Source organism: Dermacentor variabilis, chromosome 9 (genome assembly GCF_050947875.1).
Source record: "Dermacentor variabilis isolate Ectoservices chromosome 9, ASM5094787v1, whole genome shotgun sequence".
Classification (NCBI taxonomy): Eukaryota; Metazoa; Arthropoda; class Arachnida; order Ixodida; family Ixodidae; genus Dermacentor; species Dermacentor variabilis.
The window spans coordinates 25,168,268-25,187,031 of NC_134576.1; the positions used below are offsets into that span (position 1 = coordinate 25,168,268).

An 18,764-nucleotide genomic window follows, 5' to 3' on the forward strand; every position below is an offset into this window, starting at 1 on the left:
AGAGAGCGTGGGCTCTTGACATTTCTGCACTACATTTAGAAAATGTACATGAAATATTTCGAAGACTGATTTTGTGTTATCGTTACTTCGTACTCGTGGTTTCTCAATTTTATTTCTTGATATTGTTTAGGGGCATTCCTTTCAGAAAGCATTGATAATTGCTTGCATAATACTTTTGATAACATTTACTCTTGGTTTACGTGCTTTTCTTCAGAACGTGGCATAATATGTGTACGTAACGTTGTAATTCTGTACACGTTATTTTTTTTTTTCAAATGGCATTCTATATTAGCGTGCCTAAGTCCTTACGTTTAGCCGTTTCGATACCTCGCTATGTACAGTCGAAAGTATCTACAACAAACGCCTCTATAGCGAAATGACCTGTAGACGAAAGGACTGATTAAGTCGCCGCCGAACTATTTATCTTTCATACGTATTGTTAACTCTACAACGAATTTGCCTGTACCACGAAAAGTTTAGGCAACCCCGTCGGCTGATTTGTTGCTTTACAACAAACGCCACGTGACGGTGTAGCCAGCAGCTTCCACAGACGTCACGCCAAGGTGCGCTCCCCGCTAGTGCTAATGGCAGCGACGCAACTGAAAAGCGTGCCGATGATAGTATAGTAGTCCTGCTGCACTGCCCCACGAATTGCTCATCTCGTACGCTGCTCGTTTCGGCACATCAACGGGTACGACAGCTGACGAATACGACACTGTTGATGACGAAGTGCACGTATAATGGTAACTGACGACCAGCGAGGTCTTCAAAGCCAGAAGGCGGAAAGGGCGCAAACGTTAAGGAAGGCAACAGTGAAAAAGATCCTGCATACAAACCAATGAATTTGATGGCGAGTGAGGCGACTATGTTATTCGACGATCTGCAGCTTTACTCGACGAGCTCCTGCGTTTTGCGGCGTAGTATGCTGTGAGCCACGGTGAAATAAGGCCGCTGCAGTCCCACATTCTGTGAGGCAATATTTTCACACAAGGTTTAAAAGCGCTTAGTCTGATCTACTGGGAGAGGTACGGTGCGCGACCTTTACAACGAAGAACTTAGGAGGTACCGAACACTTTGCTACGAAGGCGTTTGACTCTATGCAGTTCGCCTCAAGCCTCAACTCCTGGTCTTCCTCGCAGCTTTGTTGCGGTAGCAATGATTTTCAATTTATTAAGAGCGCTACAGATCCGAGTTCTCCGACCCGTGGGAGCTGGGGGAAAAAGTCCGCTTGTCGGCGAGCACCTAATGATACGTAATATGCGTAAGAAGCTTGCCAGGAAATGTTACGTCACCACACTAGCCATATGGGCGATGTCTCTTGCGCATGTATACGAGACATGTAAGTAGCTTTATTTTTTTTTTTTGTAAGATTGTATCATCATCAAAAGCAGCAGCAGCAGCCTATTTTTTTGTCCACTGTAGGGCGACTGCCTGTCCCAACGATCTCCAATTATCCGTCTTCAGCTAGCTGATTCCAACTTCCGCCTGCAAATCTCCGCATTTCATCACCCAACGTCCTCTACTGTCCTTCCCTTCCCTTGACACCCATTCTCTAGCTTTAATGGTCTACCCTATCTGCCCTATGTATTACATGGCCTGCCCAGCTCCTTTTCTTCTCTTGATGTGGGTTAGAACATCGGCCATACCTGTTTGCTCTCTTATCCACACCGTTCTCCTATCTCTTAACGTTATGGCAAACACTTCTCGTTCCATCGCTCCTTGTACGGCCCTTATTCTCCAGCTGTTTTCTTAACGTCCTAGTTTCTGCCCCATATTTTAGCCTCGGTAGAGTGCAGTGGTTGTAAACTTTTATTTTCAACGAGTGTGGTAATCCCGTAGTCAGGATTTCGCAATGCCCTGCCGTATGCACCCCAAACCATATTGTATAGACGGATGCTGCCCCCCCCCCCCCCATGTTAGCTTCTTTTTACATTCGCTATCTAAAACCTACCTTTGTGTCCCTAGCAGCGAGCCGAACTTTCTAGCAATGTCACCGGAGCGCCGCCCTACAGAGAGGCTGTGTCATCGAGCTGAATCGTTTAGCCCAGCTAGAGCCGAGGTGCTCCGCGCCGCAGCCACCGACTGTCGCGTCGGTCAACGCTTCGGCAAGATTACAAAGAAGAAAAATACTTCCGAGTTCATATTTTGGTGGAGGTGCTGTGGAGCGCTTTTGAAGGTTGACTTCGCGCTCCGGCTGATCGACAGGACCTCGAAGGGATGAATTTGGAATTCGACTAATGCGTTTATTTGGACTGACTATATATTCACCTAGCCCCCATTCAACTCCTGTTATCTATACCTTCCATCGTAAGAATCACACCGATGTGACGAAGAACGAAACGCGCAAAAAATAAATTTACTGGATTATAACCCATAATCCTTAACTAGGTGTCAGCAACAGCCCTCACCGGCGTCCTTTGCAGCCGAGATTGCAGCGTCGGGTCGCAATCACTCCATTTACCTGTTCTTACAAAGCTGGTGGAATGAGCGACCTTCTAGTTCGCCAAGGTGCGCGATACTCTTCGCGTGATTTATCGCTCCTAGCAGAACAATTTTCATCATTAAACTTCATCCAATAACGGGATGATCCCGTGACGCTCCAGCGACTCGAACGAGAGCACGTATGTTGAATCTTTCTAAAAGTTTCATCATGTTATTTCTGCGCGCAAGGCGCATTGAGAACAGTACCTTAACGCAGTCTTTAGTCCGCGTCTGATTCGCTCAGAAAGGTCTTGTTTTTGTACGTGTCTGTGAACACGCGTGCGTGCCGGGGGGGCTGCGGTGGATGAGGCAGGAGGCGTGGCGATCGTGCTTCACCCGTTTCGTCTGCGGAGTGGCTTCCTGCCCATGAAATTCGGCCGTACTACGCAATTGCAATATGAATTGACTGCCCAGAATGCAACCGTCAACACCACATCATAAAGTGGGGCAAGGGTTGTGGGCACGCATAATTCAGCGCTGTAAGCTACCCAAGCAATGGGGGCCGCTCGTTCGCTCTCGCCATTGTGGCAAAACCAGACAGTGCAAGGGCATGTAAAAGTCTCTATAATATATATATATATATATTTGTCTTTATCGGTTCCGCTTCACATCAGTGACAAGCACAGAGGAAAGAAACACAAGCGAAATATACAGCACTAGGGAGTGATAATGTACATATATCTGTCCATTGAGTCTGCTTTGTCGTCTCTGCACAAACAGTTGCAGGCTCGCAGTGGAAGCATTCTTGCACACGAGCGCACACAAGCAACGTAGATAAAAATACTGTGGAATGTTACCTCTGTAACCATTACAGACTTGCATGCTCACAGTCCTGCTTTCATTGTACAAGCAATCACAGTGGTCACTGCCAATTTATACTACTGACTACACAGCACTTGTTTAAAATGCCACAATGCACATTTAGTGACTCAGCGTGAATACAATGTTGTAGGCACTGCACAACATAGTCAATATTTAAGACCTTTGTCAAATCACTGGATGCTCAAGTGCCACACTTTTGTTAGCCATGTCTTTCAGAACACTGCAACTAAAAGATTTGTTTTGAATTATTTTACGCAGGCTTGCATCACTTTCCCGAAGTTTTGGTCTGTGTAACTGCATGTTGCATCTCTCAACTCTTACTACTTTCTGTCGTCAAAGATTCCTTCTTAATATGTATTGTACTCTGGGACCATCTTTTCACACATTACCATACATTCAGCTGCATGGCACAGTAACAAACTGGAGATTGATGTGATATGCATTAAGAAAAATGGGAACTTCTAATTACAACCTCTCATCACACAGTTGAGTTGCTAAGTTGCTATTTTATCCAAGGCAGAAGACTGCACTGTTAGCCCCATGAATTGTTATTGTTCAATAACATTTTCCGAGACAGGCAAGTAAAATTAAAATGGTTTCCTTTTTAATTCTAAATAATTTTATCCACAAGCTGGCAACCAAATGGCAACAGAATGCCACACTGCATGCTGTGACAAATCTAGAAATATTCAAATGTGCTCTTGTATGCCAAGTGATAACAAGTGAACTTTATCTCAGCACACAATTGCAGCCCTTTTCTGGCACACCCCACAGATTTCTGACCTTTGGTGCTTTTGAATGCCAATGCATACAGTCGTCGCACCATCACAGCTATAACTGCAATTGTAATTTTGAATCCTTACACTTCATCAAGCAGTACATCTGCTGCATTTTCTATAAATGCCAACATGACAACAACTATTTTCACAAGGAATGAAATCCCTTCAGCAGTTGCTGGTGAATCCTATACTGCCAACAATAGCAACATCATCCATGTAAACTGTTTTAACTTTGTTTGGATGTCCAATATTTGTCTACCGCTTCTTTTCACATGGTGCAGCAGTAATTTAAACGTGCAACTTCTGCTACATCACATGACGCCATTCACAATGCTCTTAATACTGTCACTACAAATGAGTGTGCCACTGCTTGCACTACGAGTGTCTCAACATGCCACTCCCAGCATACCACAACACTCATAAAGACATCTGTAACATCTTTACACATTACATTTTACTTGTTCAAAATGCTGTCACTGCAAGTGGATCAGGGACAAAACAAAGGACAAGCTGACCAGTGCATTGGAAATGCAAGCAACACATGATGCCCAGCAGCTACATTATTGACAAGCCAGAAATGTGACCAGCACATAGAGGCAATTATTATGCAAAAGTAGAATTAAATTGTTGCAGACTTTATATAAAGACAAATTATTATATTCACCCTTTATCCCCTAAAAATTCGATTATTACAAGAGGCTGCAATGCAATGTTGAACAAGATGATTGTTCTTTTAAGCCCAAGAGTGCTTCTACTGGTACCAAGAGTCTATATTCAGAGAAGGAACCTCAAATACCAGTGCCAATAACAAAAAAAATTAACACAAACCCTGTTGTACTAGCTGAACTAGCAACCATGAGGTGGCAATTGCAGGATACTTAAAATACAGATCACTTGCTTACAAAGTAGACAAGTCTCTGAATGACGCAGTGTTAACCTTGGTTTAAATTTATTTCTAGGGCTATGCAACGTCACATGGCACAACCCTAGCATGATGTGCAGAGCTACATCATCTAAACAAGTGTTTGACATGGACAAGGATAAACCGCAACAGCCTCAAGATCAATCCGAGGTGCCACAATCTGTCAATCCCCATGAGTCACTAACACATGTAAACGAAATATATTCCATTACATGACACATATACAGAACCTGGCACAGCATAACTAATGAAATAGAAGAGAGAGCATAGAAACAGTTGCTGCACTAAACATTTAACAAAATGGTTTCCAAGTTTTTGCTAAGTTAACAGAAGTGTGTTCGGCTCTCTCATAAGGCTTGGCTCCGTAGAATAACACAAAACGGCTGTGTGAAGCATTGAGCTTGAAACGTTCTGCCTCGGAGCTGGCTGCCTTTCCCTTTATGCATATAAAACTTGCCCCATCAATTTTAAACTTTGGCCCTTATCTTTACCTCATTCCCCTGACCTACTATGCAGACCCTAAAAGGCACACACCTCTTGTGTTTGCATAAATGGAGCAGCTGAAACCATCTATTCTCTTGATACTTAAGGAGCAAGTATATTTGCAAGTACACCGACAAGTAGTATATATACAATACTTAATACTGCAATCCTTCCAAGTTAGAGATTGTACTCTGCTTCTCAGATGCAGTTAATATGCATGCATAGCAATTGGCTTTGCATTCATAATACCAACCACTGTGGCCACACACAGCCTCTAAGTTGCCAGGTTTGAAATTTGCTCTGTGACAGTGTCCACAACTTTGATTACACTGGCCTTGAAATCAAGATGCATCTATGTTCAGAATAAAAACATTGTTGCTCTGATGAACACAATTCTTCTAAAAACAGTAGGACTTATGCAAAGTTCCACCTTTGTTCAATCTCAGTAGGAACAGCAGGAAGCACTCAAGAGATATTTCAATAGTGATGGCAAACATTTTGCATGCGGTTTGACACCGACTTCTCATCAAGAAAACCTTACATTAAATGCAAACTGCTGCATGCACACATTAAAGCCACCACTATGTATGAACCACTCAGAAAGCTGTGCTTTCTGGCCATCTTGTGCTAAGAATACCAACCAAATATTTTGAAGGGTAGTTATAAGAGGAGGACAATTCTGTGGAGGCATGTTTGACAGCCAACCCAAGAGAGCTCACAACGAGGTGCTGCTTGCTCACACTTGCATATTAAATCAGTTTTACGAATGGACAAGCCCATGACCTAATTATGTGAATGTAAATAAAACAGCTGAAAAGTGCCCTTGCTTGCTTCTGCAACCAATTTATTGAACAAAATTGCTGCTAGTTAACTTATGCGTGTAGGTGATTTGCTCTTGTTTGCCCTTTCTCAAGCACCTTGTTAGTACTGTATGCTTCACATCACATATAAGAGCCTTGCTTATGTTTCTATCTGGTACATAAAGGATCTCATGGAAATAATTGTGATCCATGGCTGTATAAATGCATACTGGGCATCTTTTCAACTGATAAGTGCAACAGCGTGCTATAAAAGCATCACAGTTAGCATTGTGTAATTGGTAGAAAAGTCAGGCTTCCAAAAGCTGCTCATGCCTTTTACTATAAATGAGCAAAAAGTACGCAGACAAAGGCTCTCCTTTGCCTGTATTCGACTCAATGTCTTAAAGCAGTGTGTCAAGAATTCAGTAACAACATCACAAATGCCACTCCTAAGAAAACATAGCAACACTCAATGCAAGGAGATATATTCGCATGGCAACTGATCGAATGCTGTGATACACAAACCCCTCTTCACCAGCCAGGTAGCTTTTTTATACCTGGAAAATTTATTGTCATTTGCAAGTACTGCATAGCAGTAGCTGCAATTTTAAGTGGCAAAGTAACTTTCAGTGCCAAGGACTCAAAATTTAGTCCTGCTGTATGAAAGGTGTGGGATGAAACTGGCAGGATCTATTAAATAGACAAGTTTTATGAGCTCATTAATTTATATTTAGTGGTGCAGATGTAGAGCAAGTCAATGAGAAAATGGCAGGAATAGGGCTCACAACACAGCATTCTTGTCTGAAATACTCTCTTGCCTTTCTGTCACAATCTTTGTGTGCATGGGTTTAAACATACACAGCAGCATAGACTCACACAAACAAGTAATGCCATTTGTTTTTCCAAATTAATACAATTTCTCTACTCTTGAAACAGCACTGAACTGCCAGCTGGACTAATTGTGGCTTTATACTGTGCATTCGGTAAGGCCACAGAAGACTTGCGTGGGGCACTACCAATACAGACAGGATACTGATTCACTTTAAAAGAGCGAAAGTGCAGAGTATTTGAGAACTTAGCTGAATAATAACCAGTGGGTTTTGATTTTAATTGGCACTTGATCCATTCTGAAGGTACGAAGTGCCCACGCCTGGCATGTTTAGGGAATATTGCAGTGGTACCTGCTCCCACGTTAGTCGGTTCCCAGAAAGTAAACGCAAAAGGACAAATGTTTCCTAGCGTTCATTCCATTGCCTTTTTTTGTATCTATCATGCTAACACTACCTTTATTTTCTTCAAATGCTGCAAGGGATCAGTGAGAAAATAAACTGTATCTGGTATGGAAAAAAACGAACTCAGAATGAGAAGCTTGTGCTGCAGTGGCTGGTACTGAAGCTTGTGAAGCAGTTCTCAAAAATGTAGGCTCTAAAATAGAACCACTCTAATGCACAGCTGCTATAAAAGTTCTAAGTGTGAGACAGAGATCACATGTGTACCACACCAGAGTTGTATAAAAAGTTATCAAGGAATAAATCCTTACTAAAATGATGACCAACAATTAAGAGCTGTGAAAATAATCATATGCTTGCTGTATACATCATAAAGCTCAGCTACTGAATCTGTTAAGCTTACTTCCACTTAATTACTTTAGTGGACACCAGTTCTGATCACAAAATATGAAGGGATACTGAAGTTGAGTACCACTCACAAAATTTAGTAGCAGAAAACTTCCGAGTGTCATGCACTCAATCACTGCTGCTTTACAACTGGTTTCACGTATGCCACTGGCTAAATTTTGCTTGCAATCAATACAAGTGGAGAAGTTCCAATGCCTTTTCATGAGCAGCTGCTTCCCATGGCTCTGTAGGCTTCTAGGATAACAGTTTCTACTTAGCTAACTGGCTTAAACCACCTCTTAAGGCTTACCATCTGTTACATTACATTCTGTTAGATCAACAGAATGGGGACAGAAATGCTTCTGCATCTGAGAAGTACTGTGAAGTTAATTACAGAAAACTCACTAGTTCAATGTGACCTTGCTGCTCTCTATCCTGCGCAACAAATCAATGCTGGTTCCCACGGTTAATGAGCACACTAATAGCATGGGACACCACTAAAAGAATGTCGACAAAGCAATGTTACTTAAGGAAGCATTTTGAGTTTGGTGCTAATTACTGATGTCTATAGTAAAAGAAACCCAAATAAAATGGCAATAAATTTTGTTTGTAAAAGGCAACAACATTCACAGCATAGACAATAATAAATACATCTTGTACCATAGCCACTTTTACAAAAAACAACTAAAAGTAGAAATTTACACAAGTCCATATGCCCAATTTACACATACAAGGATGCGGTGGTTCATATGGGTAATATCCTTTTGTTGAAACTGAATCACTGCATGCATTATAGATTAAGAGGTAAAAAATCGCCCTGAGAAATAGCTCTCTTATGTGGGAAGCTCGGCAGGGAAGTAGAAAGTACTGACAATATTTGCATGAAATGAATCTGCAGTTGGCAAAGACACCCACAGGAACCAGTCCCAACACTTTTAGCATCAATCACAATGAGACATATTCTGCGCACTTCTTCAAGCAACACATACAATACAAGAAAAGAAGTCCAAAGCTCAAGAAACATGGGGGATTATGAGTTAAAATCCTTATCTTTACACAGGAGGGCAAGCCCAAATTCCCAAAAGCACCCTTTCCCTTGACTATGGCCACAAAGCAATAAAAAAAAAATATCAGATGGCATTTCTCACACAAGTACTTGCACTGACACAGAGATTCATCTACAAGGAAACATTGCAGCATTATCTAAGTGCAAGGGTGATTTTCTGAATGAAAGGGCGACTGGTTTCGAAATGCGGCCAGAATAATGCTCCTCTCGTTCTGTGCCGGCCACTGACAGCGCCAATGTTCACGATGCGTCCTGCGAGTGAGGCCGAATCGGGGCTCGTGCACGCAGGGCAAGACACGCCGATGCGCGACACGCACTGTCGGGTTCTGCCTCTCGGATCCGCGCACGTCCTGTCACCGCGTAGCGAGGCGAAAATAAATAGGGTAGGGAGTCTTCTTGAACGCACATGTGAGAGGGCTCTCAGGACATGCCTTGGTGGTGGGCCCCGGGGTAGTGGCCCATGGCATGGTGCTGGCCATAGCCCTGCGGCGTGACGCCGTGGTCCTCGGGTGCCGGCGGGTGTGTGCGCGCGTTGGCGGGCCTCAGGATCTCGTGCACCAGAGCCGGATACGGGCTGGGACCCGAGTGGCGCGGTCCAGGCTCGGGCGTGTACGTAAACGTCAGCCCCGTCGCGTAGATGACCCCGTCCGAGCGCACCAGCGACACGGGCACCTGCGTGGGCTGCCGCACCCACTGCCAGCCCTCGCGGAAGGCCGAGATGTCGGGCACCACGCAGAGCAGGCACTCGGCGCAGCGGTACATGGTCTCGGCCTCGACGTTGCCGAACCAGACGCGCAGGTTGGCCGCGAAGTTCTCGCCGGTGAGCTCCAGCATGGCGACGTCGCCGCCGCCGTTCAGGTGCAGGCTGCTCACCACGGGCACCGGCGTCACGGGTCCGCGCACGGGTCCCGCGCCTTCGTAGAAGGTGTACTCGGCCTTGTCCGTGCTGATGATGGTCCACGAGGCGCCGTCGTTGATCATCTCCTTGTTCGTATCCTTGGGGCAGGGCGTCGCTTGGAACTGGATGATCTTCTCCTGCGACAGGCAGAGGTACATGCGCTCGGTGTCCTTCATGTAGAAGGCGCACTTGTGCAGCTGCGACACCGGGTCGTCGGCGTCGAGGAAGGCGTTCTGCTTGTCCACCTTGCGAATGACGAGCCGCGGCAGCGCCATGCCGGTCACCGAGCAGACGAGCTTGACGGTCGAGCCGTAGTGGATGTAGCCGTCGCGCACCGTGAACTCCTCGGCCTCGGACTCGTTGTCGTCCAGCAGGTGGATGGTGAACGCGCCCCACTGGCTCGAGCTGGCGTGGAAGTTGCCGGCGTCCACGTGCAGGTAGCGCGTGCTCACCGTCTGCGAGCGCAGCCGGTTGAAGAGCGCCACCCGCGTGCCCGAGGCGATGCACAGGTCGGCGTTCTTCAGCGACTGCTTCTTCTTGCTGGGCTTGGAGATCACTTTGATGCGCTTGCTGTGGAAGACGCCTACGTCTTCGCCGTTCCCGTGGAACAGTTTGACGGAGAGCATGAAGTGCTTGCGCTTGTCCGAGTCGCTGATGAAAAGCGTCTTGGCGGCACAGTAGTTCTTGCCGCCGAAGTCGAGCTGCTGCATGTCCTGGTCAGAGTTTCCGATGCCGATGAAGGCGCACAGCTGGGCGCCCTGCTCAGTCTCACCCGAGCGCAGCAACTGGTCGCGTTTGCGCTGCCAGCCGTCGCCCAGCAGGTAGACGCACGGAGGCGGGCAGAAGAACCGCTTCTCGTTTCCGTACGACTTCTGGGCGACTTTGGCGTGCAGTATGACGAGCACCATGTCGCCGCGCTCGCGCAGGTAGCGATCCATCGCGTCGCGCGACAGTCGACTCTCGCCGCCGGCCACCGTCGCCGCGGCCACGGCCACGGGACTCGCGACGGGGCTCGGCGGCAGCTGCGCCCGCGGCGCCTGCAGACCCAGGTGCGGGGAGCCCTGCGGCGCGGGCGGGGGTCCGGGACCCTTGGCTACCGAGCCGAGCAGCGCGCTCGGCTCCTGGTCTGAGAGGCCCCCGCCGCCGCCCTTGTAGTAGCGCGCCGGCGGGCTCGACATGTCGACAGGCTGGCCGCCCAGCTCCATGAGCAGCTCGCTACCGCGACCGTAGTCGCCGTAGCCGGCCATCCCCGTTGCGGCGCCGTAGGGGCCGTCGTCGTGCGGAGAGGAGTAGTTGCTCTGCGCCGGGTGGTAACCCGCGTACTGTTCCTCGGTCATATACACGTCACTCATGGCAGCGTCACCCAAACACAGCACACGCACGCACTCGCGCACAACACGCACCACCAAACACACACGCGCGGAGGTCCGATGCTACCGCCGGTGACGCGCGCGGACCGAGTTCGGTGTCGGATGGACGGAACTCGTGTGTCGCATCGCAGCGTCGCCTACCTGACGTGGTCGAGCGGCAACGAGCCTGTCTTGCAACCAAGGCGGCGGCTGCTGATCGGGGCGGCGGGACGGCACTCGCTGGGAGAGAACACCATCGGCGATGACGACGCGGCAGCGACTGATGAGCGGCCCAACGTGTCAGTCGTTGCGGTGCTCTCGCTGCACTGGCGACTGGCGACGGACACGGCACTGAACGGGCCGCTGCCGCCACGAGTCACCGTGGGAATCCGCAGATTCTCAGCAAACATCGTGGGAAACAATGGCTGGCCCCGCTGTTCCTGCCAGGTCGCTGCACTCCCCGCGACACCTTCTCTCCTCCGTTTCCGCAACCGTCCTCTCACCTTCTCCTTCTCTCGAACGCTGGTCCCCAAGCGGTTGTTTTTCTCGTTTCACTACATTTCTCACTAGCCAAGCTTTAGCTCTGTAGTTATTAGAAACACTTGGATTGCAAAAAGTATATCATCTCCGCATGTTTGCTCACTGGATCCTTGAAACAACCTTTCGGAGGTCTCGTCAGTTGTCAGAGTAGAGCAGACGACGCGCTCCTCCAGAGGGAGTGGCAGCGCTGTTCGGAACGGCGATCTTCTCTTTCTCTCTCTTCCCGCGAGAGTCGCGTAGTGAGTGAGAGGGCGCTCCTGCGTGGAGGTGGGGAAGGAGGGCCTTCGTGGGAGACTCGCCAGCCGGCGGCTTGGCTACGGTCGCTGCTACCGAAGCCAGCGAGAAGAGATCGCTCTCGGGATTCGCGGCCCTTTTTCGTTCCCAGGACCCCGGCGGCGGCAGCGCAGAAAGGGCTGCTGCCCGCGAGAATGTGCGTGTGCGCGCCGGCCGACCGGCCACAACTAGCACGCACACACGCGCGCGTACTACGACATACAACGGCCTCTCTCTCTCCCTTTAGTGCGTGGCTTTGCGTGCGAGGACTTGGCGCTGCGTCGTGGTCCGCAGCCGGGGGTGGGAAAAGAGGTGTTGATTCCCAGAGGATTCCCTCCTTGTTGCCTTCTCTGGTCTGCATTTTATACTCCAACGCTTTGCTTCCGTCGCTTGCCACCCTCCGCAGGTCTTTTTTTTTTTCTCCGCCGCGGCTATCGCGCACCCTTTTCCGAGCAGCAGACGACGCTCGTGCAAATTGGGAATGATATGTATGTGCGTGCTTGCTGTGGCGAGAGGTGAAGCACGGCTATTGTCTCCTCTGGAGGCCGTGTTTTACATGCGCCATCCCTCTCCCCCCTAGAGCGCCCTCCACAAACTTCGCCGTGCCGAAATCTAATCGACAGAGAGCAAGCATGCGAGCGGGTGAGGGTTTGTTCGGGGACTTGGCAACCGGGCAAACGAGGAAGGGGAGAGGCGTTGTCCAACTATGGAGCGGGCAGCTTCGTTTGTCAGTGGGCCCAACTCTTGTGTTCGGAGGTGGTCGTACCCGTAATGAGTCGTAATTGCCTCGCCACAGAGACAATACGCTATGCGCCCTCGTGCGTGAGAACAAAAAAGAAAAAAGGAAACAGACTCGCGGCGAGGGAGGAGACCGACTGTGAGAAGCCTGCGGCCTGGCTCCCGGGCGTCTTGGACTCATGGGAACGCGAAGGACGGCAGAAGAAATAAATGAAAGGTTTAAAGAAAAAGTGAAATATGTTTTATTTTTTATTTTTTTCGTTGGACGCGCTTGGTGAGATCGCGTGCAACCTTGCGCTGTTGTCGGCTTGGTCGCGGAAACAAAAGCCGGCTACAACGGCGGCGGCTCGCTGGTCCGCATGCGGATGGAACGATGCCTTCATCTCTTCGGCGCGACTGATTTTCTTTAAAGAGCCGTTTGTGCGATTCTGCCGCCCGCCTTTGCGACAGGCTTGGTTTCCGTGCGTTTTGCCCGGCTCTGCTTGTAGGCGCCGTCCCTACGATGCGTGGGCGTGGAGCGAAGAAGCGTCGTAGTTCGAACGCGATTGTCCTCTCGCTTGGCCTCAACAAACACGGCTCACGATTTGCAAGGTGCTCTGCTGTTCCCCCACGCTGCGCTTGACGCATGGAAGCACCTTCCTTCCTTATTTATTTTGTCCAGTCGTCCGCGGCTTTGCACCTGTTTGTTGCCGTGCGTCATTGAGCGACGCGTCTTTCGCTCGAAGCTTTCGCTACGAAACAATAAATGATCCAATTGCACGTGTGCAACGTCCGCGCTCGATCTATCGGTCCTCGCTACTGTGTGCCTGCTCCTCTCGTGCCGACGACATCAACGATCAACGTTTCCGTTACAGAACACTCTCCGAGCTCTAGTTCGAGCCGTTGTTCGAGCGTACAGCGTCAAGTGGCATCGCCACGCGCACGGATGCATGAATTCGTAAGGGGCGTCGCGCTCGTACGAATAAAAAAAAATACCCTTAATTAGATGTTTAGGACGGGGCCCAGCTTTGTGAACCACGCCAGCTTTTATGCGATGCAATTGCGATATCTGCAACATGTGCGGACAAGAGCGCATTTGACAAACTGACGCGCCGTTTAGCTTACGCTTCAATAATCGCAGAAACCACGCCTTTTTTCGAGACACATACACCTGTCCGACAACAGTTATCATAATAGTAAAAATAATTCATCATTCGTATTCAGGAAGGGTGCCGCGAGGCAACGCGGCCACGACACAGCCCAGTGACCGTCACTGCACAGAATTTGTCGGCGTTGCTCGGTCCACCGATGACACGTGTCAAGGTCGGCCGGAAGTGAGACGCAGTTGTAGGCGGCTATTGCGTAATGTCACCAACAAAATGACTGGAGTAGCGTAATTAGGTGACCACAGAGAAACGGCATGGCTGCAAGGTTTTTTTCTTTTTTTTTGTAGTCAGAGTATATGGTGAAGCGTATTTATTTATTTATTTATTTATTTATTTATTTATTGCAATACCTTCAAGGCCCTAGCGGGACGTTACAGAAGAGTGTGCGTAAAGATCGTTTCATTCATAGTACAGCCAAAAGAAAATATGAAAAACAGCAAGAAAACCGCAAGTTTACACGAAACGCAAGAACACGACAGGTAACCAGGCAGATTATTCAAATACATAGTTTTGCGCGGCGGTTTTAAACAAGCAATTGTCAGAAATATTGGCAATTGTCAGAAATATCGGCAACAGAGGTGGGCAGGTGGTTCCAATCGCAGGCCATCTTCGGTATAAATGAGTAGAAATACGCATTCGTCCGGCAGTATGGAATGCCATACGGTGTGGAATGCCATCGCCATACGGTACGTATGGCGATGATCTGTGTGAGGTGATAGGAATGATGGCTCAGAAATAAGACCTCTTTTTAGTTGGTGATTATGGTAATAAATATTGTGAAAAAATAGAAATCGGGACAGTTTTCGACGAATAGGAAGACTATAGGAAGGTTCAAAGTACTTTTCATTGTAGTTGCGCTAGCAGTGCGAGTGAAGTTAGACAATATAAAACAGGCGCTGCGATTTTGTACCGATTCTTTTCTTTTGTATTATTGAAATGAAACTAAAAGAAAGAGACGTAGTCACTTTATAATGGTGACGGCTACTCCTTTTCTCGTAGCGGAAACAACGATATAAAAAAAATATGTAAGAAAATTAGAAGATATCCCGTCCATAGGGTCAAAACTCCACAGTACACATTCTTATGCACCCGTGAACATAACAATAGGAAAGTCAAATACAAGTTGCATCACAATGAGTTTGTAAACAGTCACAAACACGCACAAACGCCCGTGATGTACATTGCGATGAGCATATAAACAGATGATGAATTACATGGAGTTAAAATAATGCACGCATAGAATAAAAAAAATATATATTATATAGCACGTATTATACAAACACTAATAATAACAAATAATAGGAACAAGTTATTCGTGTGTTTATTCAGTGCAGTATCTAGTACTTGTTAAGAATGCTTGCTTTTTCGTAAAAATTCTCACGTGCGTTCAATGCTTTTCGCTGTGCTATTTTCGATGGCCAAGGGCCCAGCAATTTTGCGAGTGAAAAAGGCCGGTGAGGATCAATGGAGTGTAGCTCTTGTTCTAGCTGCCGTCTTTGCATCGGGTATATGGAATATTCCAGGAGTAGATGGCGAACATCCTCATCGTCGTGGCCACAGGAGTAAGCCGAGGAAGGAGCCCGTTTTATGCGATATATGAAATGTTTGGTGTATGCTGTCCCAAGGCGCAGTCGATGAATTAGTGTCTCGGTACTTTTCGAAAGTTCTCCATCCAGCTAGTATTTGAGTTGAGCGCCCACTTCGTGAAGACTTGATTCCTTAGTATTTTCATTAAACCAAATTGACATGCACAAGTCCTTCTTCAGTACTCTCAATATGCGTTTCGTGTCCACTGGTGATAAAGGGATCCGTTGAATTCTGCATCTTTATAGGCCGATTTTGCGAAAGATTCCGCTGGTTCGTTCCCTGCTATACCAGTATGTCCCGGGACCCACTGTAATATCACTTCATGTTTCTTTTCATTAGCCTGAGTTAAACTGTTCAGTACTCTGCATGTTATTCGTCCGTGTGGTTGGCTGTCATCAATATTTTCAAGGCATGCTTAAGCCGATAAGGTGTCCGTGCAAATTACCCTTTTTGTTGGTGTCTCATATGTTTTTATAAAATAAGTTGCTTGGGGAACTGCCACTAATTCCGCTATTGTTGGTGACGACGTGCGCCCTAGACGACAAGCGTACTTTACCTCTAAGGATGGTATAACATAAGCTGCAGCCTCACTTTCTTTGATTACAGACCCATCCTTGTAGACGTGAATAGATTCTTGGTGCTTGTCAAATAGATGACGTAATGGTGACTGTTTCATTGCTAGTGTGGAAACATGGCTTTTATTTTTAACCCCTTCGATTGACGTTTCTATTTTCGGCGCCTGCAGAAGCCATGATGGGTAGCAGAGGTCTGAGCGGCAAGAAGCTGATCGTGGATTTATGCTCCTGAAACATGGTGCGTATCTGTGCACCCATTCTAAGTTATTAGTAAGGGTTTCGAGGCCCGGGTCCCATACCGAGCATGCGTATTGTGGTGATCGGCCGTTCACCCCCCGACTCCCCCTCGGTCTCGGCTCGCACGATTATGGAGAACGGGCCGATGGCCTCGTCGAGATGGTTCTCGACACGGGTGAATTATGACCAGCGCGGGAATACCTCGTTCGTGAGAGGTTTCAGTGATTAGCAATGATACGGCTGTCACCTGTCAGCAGCACAAACTGGCCTGTCCAAGCCAAAGACGCGCTCAGTGAGATGACCCGGCCACCAGCTCTCAGAGTACGATCAGCGTCGGCGAAAAGGGCGACCTACCTCCGAATTGGTGGCACCTGATGTCATCGTCATCCTGACACCGGATTGGCGGACATTAGCGCAAGCTCTTGGGCCAGTTGGTGCATGATGAACTTGAAAAAGGGGTGCCAGCGAAACACAAAAGACGCGCACACAAGGAAAAGGCGTTAGACACGGACAGACGCTGGACTTGACAATGATCGGGAAGTGACTAAACAATGATCCCGCAAGGCATCAAAGGAGCTACGGACGGCGGGAGTGATCAGCGACTACCACTTCATCATGAACTTTTCTGTATTTCTTTGCATTTTCTTGTACTTATGTAAATATGTACGTGTTTGTCCAACGTCCTGACTATCGGACCCAGCCTCACGTTCACTCACTCCTCCACGAGGGAAGAGAATCACACGCTCTCGAACCCCGAGTCGCAGCGTTGGATGGCAGTGGTGAGATAGTCTGCGCAGCGCTTCGACTTCGGCATGGTGAGTGCACGACCTTTTCTCCTTGAGAGTTACCAGGTTAAACGCGGTTCTTTCTGGTAACAAGGGTGCAGGAAGCCTTGTTGATAGGTACCTTGCTCCAACACTTAATTCCTTGAGAAACTTGTATGTAAAACATGGATTGGAAGTTGCGCAGAACGGACCTAAGCGCGATATGCGGGGAATTCGGGATTGATTGTGGGAAGCAGCTAAAGAAGGTGTAGGTCATCGATGCGATAGAGGCGAGCGGCAGAGATGACGAGGACTTCGGGGAGGCTTAGGAGGATATTCAGGACCAGAGAAAGCGAGAGCAGGAAGAACGCGGAAGGGAAAAGCAGGAGCGAACGCGATAGCGCAGAATGCCCATGGAGGAAATGGACAGGGAACTCCAGTATCTAAGGGCAATGCAGGCACGGTCTAGGCTGCACGTATTCGTGGACGGCGAAGACATAGAAAGCTTTCTTGTATTTTTCGAGAAGGTTTGCGCAGAGGTGCAGCTGGACCGTGACCATTGGTCGGTAGGGTTGTTGAGGGTACTTCTCTGTAATGTGTCCTCTTGCTTGACTCGCCTTTCCAACAAAAACTTCAGGAAATACGATAAGGCCAAGAGTGCTTTACTCCGGCATTTCGGAATTCCGGTTGAGAGTGAGAGACAATATCAAAGTGACCAGTACAAAATTTGTCCTGTCAATGACACTGAGGTTGTGCCAGTAAATGAAGAGCACGAAAAGTGCGAGGTGGCGAAATCCTCAGAGACAGAGCGCGTGGAGAGCGAGGCCATTGCCGGTCTACAGAGAAGGGCCACTCCGCGTCCCTTGCGGGGCGAGGCTTGTTCCAGTAGCCAGGAGAACACTACGGAGACCTTCCTCGTATCCAAGCACTTGGGTGAATCTCCGGAATCGTCTAGGATAGGCGCAGATAGGGTAGCGGCCGAGCCAAGAGAAGACCCGACGTGACAGAACGGAGAGGAAATCGCTCAGGGCTCCAGCATCGGTGACTGCGCAACGCAGTCGTACGCCAAAACCGAGCCAGCGGTAAATCCCGGGGAGCGCGCTTTGCGAGGACGAGGCTTGTTCCAGCAACCCTACGAGGGCCAGTGTAAAGCTGGATGCCTTCCTCGTGCCTCAGCACTTGAGTGACTCTCTGGCATTGCCGAAAATAAAGAGCGAAGTACAGGCGTGCCTTGTGGGGAGGCTTGTTTCAGTAGGCCTAACAGTGCAAAGGAGGCGCTTCCTTGTACCAACGCACTTGAGCGACATTCCAGAATCGCCAAATGGAGCGAATGCCAAGGTCGCCAAGCAGGGCAGGAACCTGACGCTCGGGGTTTCTAGCGGCACATTCGGTGACCATCTGGCAGCGAAAAATTGTTTCAGGCGGCGGAGGATCAAAAGAGGGAAGTATTCGGCGCAAAGAAAACTCGCGAAAGTCGCCAGATCGCAGCGCGTGAAGAACAGGCCAGTGCTCACTGCCGAGAATGGTTAATTGTGGCGATACAGGAAACGGAGGCGTCGCGAAAGGTTGATAAGGACGGGAGAGAGCACGCCTCTGCGAGCAAGGGTGCGGCGGATAAGTTCAACTGGGCCGGTACATGCGCGTCGGAACCGGGTCGGTCACCGAGGTGGAACGGCCTCCCCCTCAGGG

General features: G+C 48.4%; 1 protein-coding gene across 1 annotated transcript; it reads right to left on the reverse strand.

Annotated features, from left to right (window-relative positions):
• Positions 1-4,521: 4,521 nt before the first annotated feature.
• On the reverse strand, positions 4,522-11,914 carry Su(H) (recombining binding protein suppressor of hairless). The gene has a single exon (XM_075704073.1). It carries the CDS (start codon positions 11,217-11,219, stop codon positions 9,390-9,392), a length of 1,830 nt encoding a protein of 609 aa, XP_075560188.1. The 5' UTR covers positions 11,220-11,914; the 3' UTR covers positions 4,522-9,389.
• Between the last annotated feature and the right edge of the window lie 6,850 nt (positions 11,915-18,764).